General features: G+C 35.0%; 2 protein-coding genes and 1 long non-coding RNA gene across 4 annotated transcripts in view; 2 read left to right on the top strand and 1 right to left on the bottom strand.

Moving 5' to 3' along the window:
• Arf79F (ADP-ribosylation factor 1) lies at nucleotides 1-3,674 on the top strand. 2 transcript variants are annotated; one of them, XM_033341467.2, is made up of 5 exons: nucleotides 1-112; nucleotides 1,283-1,454; nucleotides 1,589-1,698; nucleotides 1,862-1,987; nucleotides 2,210-3,674. In XM_033341467.2, exons 2-5 carry the CDS (start codon nucleotides 1,307-1,309, stop codon nucleotides 2,372-2,374), a joined length of 549 nt encoding a protein of 182 aa, XP_033197358.1. In that variant the 5' UTR covers nucleotides 1-112; nucleotides 1,283-1,306; the 3' UTR covers nucleotides 2,375-3,674. The 2 variants fall into 2 exon arrangements, with proteins under 2 accessions (XP_033197358.1, XP_033197357.1); XM_033341466.2 differs by having other exon boundaries at nucleotides 52-407.
• A 2,276-nt stretch (nucleotides 3,675-5,950) lies between these two features.
• sog (chordin short gastrulation) overlaps nucleotides 5,951-12,391 on the top strand; it is a 101,103-nt gene continuing 94,662 nt past the window's right edge. The window contains exon 1 of the mRNA XM_076625692.1: nucleotides 5,951-6,080. The gene's annotated coding sequence lies outside the window, so the exon portion shown is untranslated. The remainder of the gene's footprint in view (nucleotides 6,081-12,391) is intronic.
• Nucleotides 7,299-9,584, bottom strand: LOC143305137 (uncharacterized). Its single transcript, XR_013061836.1, has 2 exons — nucleotides 9,211-9,584; nucleotides 7,299-9,116 (listed from the first exon to the last, which is right to left on the bottom strand). It is a non-coding gene; the product is annotated as an uncharacterized LOC143305137 (long non-coding RNA).

Below are 12,391 nucleotides of genomic sequence, written 5' to 3'. Positions count from 1 at the left end.
GCATAAGGTATGAATCCTTTCCACGTCCGCCATTTTGACATACGGTACTTTTCGAGAGTGTTGGTTTTATGTTTTATCGTTTCCCGTGAATATAATCTTTTTTACTGAAAACGTAAGTAACGCAAGTGGCTTATACCAAGCAACGTGACATTACGGGCGAGTCTCAATAATTAGACGACGTTTCTATATAATGGAACTTTGAGCGGGGAACCTTTCGACGATTTGCGCTGGGGAGTAGGTCGAAGGTGACAGACAACCGGGTGTACGCAGTGGCTTCGCAAACCGCACAATATCTTCCGCCTTTGTCGCAATACCACGGTATTGGCGTTTTAGGTAGCCTGTTGACGATTTTAAAAAAGTGAATAAGATCACCAGTGTGAAACGCTCAAAGAGTGATCCTTAACACGGTATGCTACTCCGATAATCATAGCGATGTATTAAAATGAGAATCAATAAGCGGGCAGCGTGAGCATCTCGTGCGTGCTTCTACACATAATATTTTTTTTCTTTTTCTTTATTTCAGTTCAATTTAATTAAAGTCTATAATTTAACGTTGTTCGAAATATTCGTTGATTACTGTTAAGCGTGTTAGCCTGTAAATGTGCAGGTTAGCTTTTCGGCCTTTGTGTCAGCGTATTGGAGTACTTTACGCATGTTTCTACTCTTATCACCGCCGTCTACGTACATAATTTTTCATATTATTTTTCAGCCACGAAACGTGTCTTTTGTGTACTCGCGTACACGCGTTTCGAATTTTTTCATTATTTCGATCGATTTCGTTTTGTGAAAGTTATTTATTTCGAAACAATTTTAAGCCCGATATATATTATTGCACGTTGATCGTATGTACATTGTGTTCTTGCATATGTCGGGCATATATCTTTTCCGACTAATTTTAAAAATCAATTTCGTGATAATTATGTTTTGATAATGTCCTACTTTCATTATTACATGTTGTGGAAAATGATGCTCTTACCCATGTTAATCATTTTTTGATTAAGCATTCACATGTTTATGCACATCTTTGAATAAGATATAGATATATTTTGTATATACATATGTAAATATTGTTTAGTGTTATGAAAGAATGAAGAATAAAGAATTCATTGTGATATAATAAAATTAGATTGTTTATGTGATTTGCTTTATGTAATATGTATCAAATAAAACTTCAGTTTATTTAATCTGGTTTTTTCTCTAGTTTCTCGATCTACGATTTTTTAAAATTTTATTTTGTGTATATGATAAAATGGGACATTAATCTAGTGTTTTATTATTCTAGGTATTTACATAATCAGCATTAATCATGGGGAATATGTTTGCAACATTATTTAAAGGCCTTTTTGGCAAAAAAGAAATGAGGATTTTAATGGTAGGCCTTGATGCAGCGGGTAAAACCACGATATTATACAAATTAAAGTTAGGGGAAATTGTTACTACAATTCCCACTATAGGTAAATATGGTTCTGTTTTTATTTGTCTTTTATTTAAATATCGATATATATATATATATAAATGTCAATATATACAGGAAATGATATTATGTATCAAGTGATATAGTTTACTAAATAAATATCGTAAATTTTAGGCTTCAATGTAGAAACAGTTGAATACAAGAATATAAGTTTTACTGTATGGGACGTTGGTGGTCAGGACAAAATCAGACCTCTCTGGCGACATTACTTTCAAAATACACAAGTATGCAATTTATTAATTAAATTCTCATCTTGAAAACGATTAAATTGTATCTCTATGTGTAAAAAATTATTATCTATACAGACATAATAGTTTATTTTACATTTTACTTAAAATATGCTTTACCTCTAATAAAATTATTTTCATAGATTAAATTTATTTTCAGGGGTTAATATTCGTCGTTGACAGTAATGATAGGGAACGTATCGGTGAAGCGCGTGAAGAATTGATGAGAATGTTGGCAGAAGATGAACTTAGAGATGCGGTACTTCTTATATTTGCTAACAAACAAGTGAGTATAGTTCCTGAATTACTAGTATGCTCAGAGTTGTATCTCTTTCATTGTGTTATATGAGAGCATAGAGTATTTTGATAGCATATAACGTTTGTTATGTAAACATTATATATTACTCATGTCAAATGCATAGACTTTATCAATGGAATTAAAAAAGAATAAATAAAACGAATAATTTATGTATTTTAGGTTGTACTTATAAACTAATTAATATTTTAGGATCTCCCAAATGCAATGAATGCAGCAGAGATTACCGACAAGTTGGGACTCCACTCTCTCCGTAATCGCAATTGGTACATTCAAGCAACGTGCGCCACAAGTGGAGACGGACTTTACGAGGGCCTCGATTGGCTCTCTAATCAGCTCAAAAATGCCAATCGCTAATTGGAACATTATTCTGTCAACATTCAGTTGCTATATTAACATCATAAAATCAGCTGCACACCTATCCCCCCCATGAAAGAATAATAATATAAACAGAGGTAACACTAAGTGCAAACCGCGAGATCTTTTTGATCTCGAAGTGGAGGGTGGAGATTGTCGAAAGTTGTCATTGTGCCAGGAAGTTTTTTGGGGGGAGGGGAGTGGGGAAATCGGCCGGAAGCACACATTCTAACGGCCACACAAGACTATTGCCTTGTGCAACTTATTATTATAATTATTATTATATTAGCATTATAGTTACACTTTTTACACAGAGATACCACGAGAAAAGTGGAAAACTTGGAAGTAATTGTATTAAAGTACCTAACTCTGAAACATACAATACACTTTGATTAATTAATAATTTGAATATCTTTGGAAAAAAAACTTAAGAACAAAAAAGTGAAGTACCCACGGTGTTGTCAGTTTGAATGCGTTGGACATACTGATTATCATAATGTAGCTGCATATTGTACATTACATTATATAAATACGATGATAAAAATGTGATCAATAGATGAGAGAATGTTGCTCTGTCCACTACATTACAAATGTCACATCGGCCCATCAGTTGACATGAAAAAATGCAGTGAGTGGTAACTGACGGTGCAATGACTTACTGTTTCTAGTTACAAAAGTTTGTTTCTATTTTTTTAAGTTTTCAGTGGTATACGTCGACAAAAGAAAAGTAAAAAAACAATACAAAACTATGCAGAATGGTTGTCTTACTGCATGTGACTATCAGCAGGTGTTGTAATTGCACCCTCCTTCACCTGCTCGCGATTAAAACTAACAGTCAGTCAACCATGTATATCTCAGTGTAAAAGAGATATCATTTATTTATTGCACCTTGATAAGGTAAATTAGAATATTGTCAACATTCCGAAATTATGCATCGATCGTGGCGGGAAATGCAGATATAAAAAATTCGAATGGGAAAAAATATGAGATGAAAAAATGTGGAGTAAAGTAAAAAAAAAAGGTAAAAAAAAATGATTAGGAAAGAACCTCTCGCAGCAAAGAGAGATAGGCCTCGCAATTTCTAAGCCAGCAGTGCAAACTGGCATGGCAGTCTGCCAGATGAAGCCATTTTCGCAAAGTCCTTCAATCTCCTAATGTTTTCCTGTCCTTAAAAATATATTGTTTTTACAAAATAATCTTCCCCTAATTGATCAAATCGCCTTTCCGTCATATGCGAAGATTCGTATAATTATATATGAATGTTTAAACAATTTGTGAAATATACTGTAATTGTGCTTTATGTAGTCTATATGTTATTTGCCGTTAAAATAGTTTGTTTTTGTTCTGGCTGGTTTATCGAATAGAATTGATAGAAAGTCCTCCTTTTCGGGGTGCATGCATATTGTGCAAGGAATGACAAGGATAAAGGAATTTCCGCACATATGTGGACGCTGATGACATAGAAACTATTATTATTATTTACATTGGACGAAAACAAACACATCTCTATCCTCGTCGCTTCATGCTCAGCCTTGCATGCATCCCCTTTATTCAGATGATGGTACTTCAGTTAGACAAGCACGATTACTTTTCCCTTTTAATTACTAAAGACTGCACACCGCCTATACCGCATGTTTCATTTAGCAACTTAAGTTCTCTTCCCTCTTCTTTTCTTTTTCTTGATCGACTAATTATACATTAATTATGGATAAATTACAAGTTTCCTAGACTTTTATTTTAATTTTTTTTCAAAAAAAAATTATATTTTTTTAGTATGTAGTAGTATACTTACGTATGGCAAATTTTTTCGACCTTTAATAACGTGTGTATATTTAACGACTAAAGATAAAAGGAATTTTAATGAGGATAGGTCCATGCCTGATAACGAGTATCAGCTCCAACTCTGTCAGAACAAAAATAAAGGACGTAATATTTAAAATGTATCATACCGATTTTTTACCGATACAGACGATCGACTCATTATGCAATAAGATATGCTTTCATCATAAATCATTGTTTTTTTCAGTACGTTCATTCATCTTCATTAATACAGAAATAATGTAATTGAAAAAAAACACAAACAACCGTAGAAGAAATTATACACTAGACCGCTGCGTATTTTGTGTTTAATTCATTAATTATAAATGTATGCATAGAACTCTATAGCACTGTAAACAGATGAATGTTTCTTTGTTTTTTTACTTATTTTAGCGTGTATTAATTTGCTTGACATTCTATCACGATACGTTATTTTAGTTACCGACCAGATTAATTAAAAACCAATATTTAAAAAACTTACGTATTATATATATAAATATATATGTGTGTTATCATCGTAACAACGATAAATGGGTTAAATACTTATAAGTTGCATTCATGACATCGCTCCTATATGCATGACCTTAGTGTCATGACATTCTCGCGCGCGTAATCTTCGGTGTATGAGTAAGTACTCAATACGGTGCATTGTCATTTTTAGCTTCAAATGTACATTATGTGCACGAGTGTGAGTGAATCCGGTTTCATTAAGTCTTTGTTTGGTAAATAAACGAAAATAAAACCATTTCAACCTTGAAGGAAAATTCAATTTTCATGAATCATTTTAAAGTTCGAAATTCACTTATTTTTACTTATATATCAAGTTTCTTAGTTGAAACTCATATGATAATAAAGCATCTCACTTACAATTACAACGTTTATACGAATTTATTGAATCAGTTTTTCGCCTTCCATTGATACGTTTTAAGAACAGATAATATATGTAAGTGATATCGATATACTCAAGGAATGATCTTTAGATAGATGATATGTTCAGAATAAACAGGAAATACGTGTAATCGAATGTATATCCATATTGGTTAGAATTCACGATCTACAATGGCAATTGAATATTTTTATGAAACGTTTATATCAGCGATACAAGGTGAAAGTTAGTGGAAAGTAGATCTTCTGCAGGAAAATTTATTCAAATTTCATATAAAGATACTGAAGGAAAACAAAGCTTAAAAATCCTACATAGATTATTTTTACACGATAAAAGTATAATATAATACTATTCTTTAACTTCGTTTTAAAAGTAAATGGTGATTAATTAACATCCAGGATGTCTCTACCTTTTCCGACGATGCCAGCATATCCTACGAGTAAAAATGAAAGAAAATTATACTATAAAATTCATCATCAACATCATGATCAACCAATACCACACTTAAATCGATATGTGGCGACAATCATTCCAGTATGCCTTTTGGTTTTTATTTGATCAGAAACTACGATTAGGAAAAAAAGATGGCGTTATCGATCAAATTGGGGTCACTGATCTTAGTATCTATTATGTATGTAACTTCCTATCTTTTACGTTTATGGTAACCGTGCACTACGCTTGGAATGTAGACGTAGATATGATTTGTGAAATAGCGTGAAGCCGGTGTTCCTTTATATTTTTAGAATTATTAACAACCTGCAGAGTAACGATCACGAGTATTGAATGTCAGACGAAGCTGTTTGTGATACATACGACTCGCAGACGGCGCCAGGCTTCTCGTCGGCAATAACCAAGCGTTCGTAACTCGTCATCGCGGCCTTTCGGATCGCGCGCGCGCGCGCGCGCACTCACTTCTTCACGTATATCAACAATCACCACATATATCGTTGATCGCCGAATAACAAATAGCAAGTGAAAAGTTCGTCGATTACGGACAGCAAGGTAAGCGAAAATCCTTCGGTAAATGGTAATTGTTCACTATGTACGTACGTTCAACGCTATCGTTACAACTTCGAGGTTATCACGTGTACGTACGCGTAATGCATCAGAGATGTAGGACAGGATATGAATCTTTTTAATCAATTTCTCTTTCTTCAGTAAATTTTTCTTTACGAGCAGAAATTGAGATTCCATCGGGTATATGCTAATTTTAAATAACTAAACGTTTTTTCCACGTTACTCATAGGTTTGTGTAGAGCATGATAAAACATCATGCCATAGGTGTTAATAGAAACGTGAGCTACGACGCGCGTCGCTTGACACTTTGTGGTATTACCGCGAAACAATTCTCAAATATTTTAACATGAAATTTAAAGAGAGTATAGCACGAAACGTCTTAGTATATACAGACTACGGGGAAAGAATATGATAAATCACATTTACAATTTTTTATAGGGAAATCCCATATTATCAAAATTGTCAATATGCATATTTGGTTTTGGAGCTGAACTGTTTCTTCATTCCTTCTAGTATTAACTACTTTTGAAAGATCTTTGATCCTCAGAGGTTGTTTCGATTTTCAATTATGTAAAAATTCTTACTTCTATACTTATACTTATGTTTTTCTCCTATAATTTTCAAATGCTGCGGTGTTGAATTGCTCGTGTGTATTGAGTCTAAGGGGAAGCGATGAAAACCAGATTTACTAGCATCGAATGTAAAAGTCTATCGGCGCGTGCGATCGTTGTTGTTGATGGCGTCTTATATTTAGATCGTGTTGAAATTTAGTCGACCTTTGAGCATAAAAACTTCGAGCGTAATGCATTTCATTGTCAAGATATGCTTGGCAAGACTTTTTCCTTGTGGCGCGCGGTTGAGACGCATTCACGATCAACGCGCCATCTTCTCCTCGCTTTCATGACGTTGCCAAAAATGTGGCTCCTGAAAACTCACGGGCCCTCTATCCACCGTACGATAAACTGTTTGAGTTTACACGGCCGTCTGTGTTTTTCCTTCGATGAGGCACCAGGTTATCAATTTCCTCGGACATTGGCAAAATATTATTCCAAGTCGTGGCTAGATTGTTGTTGCGCCGCCAGGCGAGATTCCAAAGGGGATGGTTTTTCGAGTTTTGTACTTGGTGGGAGTTTGTCAAATGAACCTTTCATCGAATAATTTTGTAGAATAAAATCTTTATGATAAATAATACATTACTTCGGTAAAAAAATATTTTTATTAGAATTGATTAATTGAATATATGATCTTAAGTATTTTAAAAAGTATTTTATTACAGATATTGGTACCAAATGTAAAGTAATAATTGTCCATTGCAAACTTCATACTTCTGAATATTTTCTCAAAGTTTATTATAATGACGCCAAAATTTCATACAGAATGTTTACTTTCTACTAGAACCCGTCCCTTTTAAGAAAAAATACAATGATATCTAATGCACCATAGACTTTCACGACGAGATCGTAATGGAGATTGCGATTACGTATGGTTGTCAAATTGCAGACAAGATTTTAGAAATTTTACTTCGCCATTATCAGCCATGGTATGTAGGAATGTACAGTAATGAACAAAAATATCGACTAACTTATCTTGTAAAATTCTATTTCAATTTGTAAAAAAGAAATATGCTACAAATGTTCTTACTAAGTATTATGATTTACTAGTCAATCAATCAATAATTAACTGTTCAAATACTTTGTTAACTTTTGTTCGTGTATGCTCGTAAGTATTTTGTAACTTTTATATGTATTCATTTTCAGATTCGGTTCAGACTTGACCAATATAATCACGAGATTCATAGTCACGTTAGTCCTAAACAAATTTCACGATATTTTGTATAGTACATTATATATGTATAAAAAGATTCTATAACTGTTGGAATACTTTCCTGAGCCACTGTACGTGTGCAGGCATAATGCCGCGAGAATGGCGCCAACATTCCCATCTGTCGACGTGTATGCACCGTAAAATGTTGGATCGCGTCGCGTTCGCGCGCCGATAATGACCACGCGTGTGGGTGGCGTGCTACATAAAGACTATAAGGCTTGTATCGGTGGTGGATAACGCGAGATCGGTGTATAATATAGGTAAATTCTAACGGCGTGCAGGAATGCCGCATAATTCAGCTATTAATTGACGCCTGATTGCCACTCATGCAAATCCGATTAATGAGGTGATCGTCAGAGAAATAAATATTTCTCTGCTGCACGTTGCCTTTGACATTTTCACGGCGTTGATCGTTCGATGAAAATCGCTCTTTCCATCGTACTTTGGTCGATCGTTAATTGTTGCCATTGAAATAGTAAACTATTTATAATCGCGCGGTTTACGAGCGAAGTATTTTCATGGAAAAAGCGGAAAAGCGCAAAAAGCAGAAATAGGTTTACGAGTTCGGTATCAATTTCGCGCGCGTCACGATCGAACTTAGGCGTAGTGATTTATCGACATGTGCTTGCCACACGTACCACGCTTAAATTCATTTTACAGTCCCGTAATTCACGTTGCTCAGCCAAATTTACTGATATGGGCTATCTATTCGGACGTGCTGAATTTGGATGAGGGAATAAATTCTGCTGTTGTGCTGTGATCGTCTCTAGAAAGTGCGTTTGTATTATTGGATGACGATTATTGATATTGCTTCTTTAAAATTAAGTCCATTTGCATCATAATGGAATTATTCTAAATATTTTTGTTCATTACAAACAAGCAATGATCAATTTCATGTTGGTATGACCTAACCTCATTTTTTTACACTATCTAACAACTTCTAGTTTTTAAAAAATATATATGTAGTTAGAGGAATTTACTATCATATTTGTATTACACATATATAAGCATTCTTATTCCAGTTTATAGTTAATAACTCATCGATCAAGTATGTTTTCTCGAAACATCCCGCATTTCATTGAGGAATCTGAAAGAGTATCGGTAGTCCCTAGTCCCGTAACAAGAATCTGGAAGGCAGATGAAACACTGGATAAAGTACTTGGGGAGGAAGCTTCGCGAAATCCTTGTCGACGGTCCCTGAAATATTGCCAGTCAATTTCGATTGTGTACTTTACGACGAACTCGGCGGTCTTCCAACATTCCTTTAGTACGTGTTGGTAGAGTTACGAACCATCGATCTCGCACGTGCGCCCTGCTCTCTCACAAAGAGCCCCTACTGGATCCTTCGAGGGATAACTTTCGTTCACAAAAACTTCCGACTTTTCGTAGCGTCGACGGGCTTAATGTTCGTGCAATGTGAATAACGTTTCGATGCGCTTATAGGTATAAGTCACTCGATGTGTACGCGGGAACATTTACATAAACACGTGCACAAGCAAGAGCTGAAACGTATCCGGGCTCAAAAACAGCGAGGAAGGATTGGCGCGGTAACGACCGGGCTTGTGTAGGACGAATAATACCTCGTGTGCGTACAGTCAACTGCAATAACGACGATTTTAGACGACGTTTCGCGAACTCGTAACTTACGTCCGTTTCGTTGTTAGCCAGTTCCTTTTAAAACGGGTCACTATACGCATGTTCTATTTATAAGTTCACGTGGAAATTCGGTGATGCAATTGCATCTGAAATGAATTTGCGATCGTCAATTTTATTTCGCTACTTATTAGATTAATCGCTAAAGGATTGCTCTTTTAGAGAGTTTATTTACATTCCCTTATTTGTACGTGTTAGAGGGAATCATGGAGAAGTGAGAGGTTATACTATATAAAAAAATAAGTCGAAGATGTAGAGTAGTACTATTTTATAGAAAGCTTCGTTTTCGAGTAAATCGGTATCGAAAGATCATTGCATACGCGTGGGCTTGTACGTGGCGCCACCTAGATAGACTTAGCAAACTTTGTTGTAAACTTGCATTATTTTTTGTGTTTATTATTTATTAATTAACAACCAAACAAAAATATTTTTTATCAAAGAATCCACTTTTTATATTTAAAAACTTTCTAAAGCAATTCTCCATTTATTACAATGTAATTGTAGATATTAGATAAAAATATTGACAGGTTTACATTCTTAGAATTAACTATAACTGTACTTTGTTATCAGTGATACCAACTACCCCCATTAATTTTCTTCATAGTTTACTTTCCGCGGAAACCATCGATCGTTCAGTGATTTTAGGTTAAGTCTCCCTGCAGAATTCGTTTGAACATCGTTCGATCGTTTATGTCCGAAGGATATATCGATCTAATTCTGAGAAGATCTGCGACGGAACTAGGAGTTCAAAGTGTTCTAGCGTTACTGTACGACAGACCGCGTGCGAAAATCACACGAAGCATACGCGAATACGCGAATGCATATGCGCGGCCAGAGCCGTGAACTAATAGATCCACGCGAACGTATATTTGCGGATGCAGAAGGGCGAATATTTCTGCCTTGTATACGTAGAGCTGGAGATCGCAGGGTGTTTACATAGAACGATTATGCATATGTATTAAAAACGCTTTATTTACATACGTGTATTTCATGTTTATGTACTGGAGGCATAGTGGAGAAGTCGTTGACAGTGTCTGACGTCAGAAGAGCAAGAAAGTTTTTAATTTAATGTTTTCTTATATACTTCTTTCGCATGACTGAAGTTCTCTTTCATAATGCCTGATTATAATATTTCGAAAGATAGTTAGATGCTCTTTTATTAGAAACTAGCTTGCTACTTTTTAATTTCAATTAAGATGTTAACATTATTCCTACGACCATTAGATGATACATTGAATTAGCTGGTCCCATAATGTTCATGTGGTTCTTGTACTATAAGAATAATATAATAGAATATGTTTTAGAAGAAATTACTGTTCTACTTCTTTTTTATAACTTTTATGTTATTTATTTATGTAATCGCCATCGACTTCTAAGTTCTTCTCACCAGGCGACATTAATTTTTATGTTTCATCTTAAAAAGTTACACTCTCTTATGGCCTATACATAAATAGATGTGTAGACAAGGAATTCTGATTCCATACTCTACTCTCTACACTCTCTACTCTAATCATGTTATGAGCAATTACAAGTTTTCAATCGTGATGTGAAAACATATAGAGGTATGATTAATTAATTGTTCGAGTGGAACGTTGGTGAAAGCTGGTCAATTATGACTTATGACTGCCTGATGTTTGTGATGGACTGTGAGCTTTCTTTTCCTTTCGCTGCTATATTTGTTTCATACTTGCGTTACTAACAATGTGATGGTTATGACTATAGAGAAATGCGATTTTATCATGAAAAAATAAAATATAAATAAAATAAAAATAAAAATAAAAATATATTTTAAGAAACCTCGTATTATGTGTATATGCATTAGTAAAAGAGTGCCTTAAGATTAGTTAATGTCTGCACGCCCGAGACAGCGTTCTAATTTGCCCTGGTTGCTCTCGATTTCTATCGTTTTATCGGATTAGTTTGATAAATTCTAGACACGAGGTGACAGCTCGGCTGAAAAAACGCGAGCCTAGCATGAGACGCAATAAGCTAAACAGGTAGTTGTAGTTCGCAATAGAAATTACTAGTAGAATTTGCTGCCTCGAGTATGATTAATGGTAATATCAATGATATACATGTATGACCACATAATGATAGACCCCAAGGTTAGATTAGAAAGAAAAAGGTTCGTATCATTGAAATATTTTGGGATTATCGTATTATGTAAAAAATATTGTTAATTGTAATATATCAATTTTATTGTATACAACAGGAAAATATATAGTTGAATAAAGCAATAATTATAGTTTGATCGAAATCAGATAGTTGCTCTTGAACACCCCCACTATGTGCCATACCTGCTCATTTCTCAAACACACACTATACGTGTACATACTTATAAATATCTTCGAAATTTCTTTTCTCTCCCCTTCTCGAGTGATCTATTACAACGATAGATTTCTCTGCCGAGTTTAGACACTAATCCTGCAAAAAGTTAAAGAAAACTAACGGAATAAAGGAAACTCACAATTCGTGAAGGCAGACCTGTCCGGAAACTAGTTTATCAAAAACGAAATTTTAACGAACGGCCACTATATCTTACTTCCGTCGATGATTTATACGTAACGCGATCTCCCCGCAAGAAAGTTGTAGGAGGGGAGACGATGGATGCAAAGAAAAGGAAAAGAGTCGCGGCTGTCATAAATATCGCGTCTCCTTTTTCATCCCGTCGCGTTGAGCTCCTCTTAAAAACGAGCCTTAACACTATATCTCTAAATCGAACGACGCCGAGACACCCGTGACAAGTGGACATGCCACGACGCGATGCAGGGCTCGGTTTCGCGCCGGCCGTTCACGACTCCACGTAAAATTAAGATCGA

Source organism: Bombus vancouverensis, chromosome 1 (genome assembly GCF_051014615.1).
Source record: "Bombus vancouverensis nearcticus chromosome 1, iyBomVanc1_principal, whole genome shotgun sequence".
NCBI lineage: Eukaryota > Metazoa > Arthropoda > Insecta > Hymenoptera > Apidae > Bombus > Bombus vancouverensis.
This window is presented reverse-complemented; position numbering and strand designations above follow the sequence as displayed.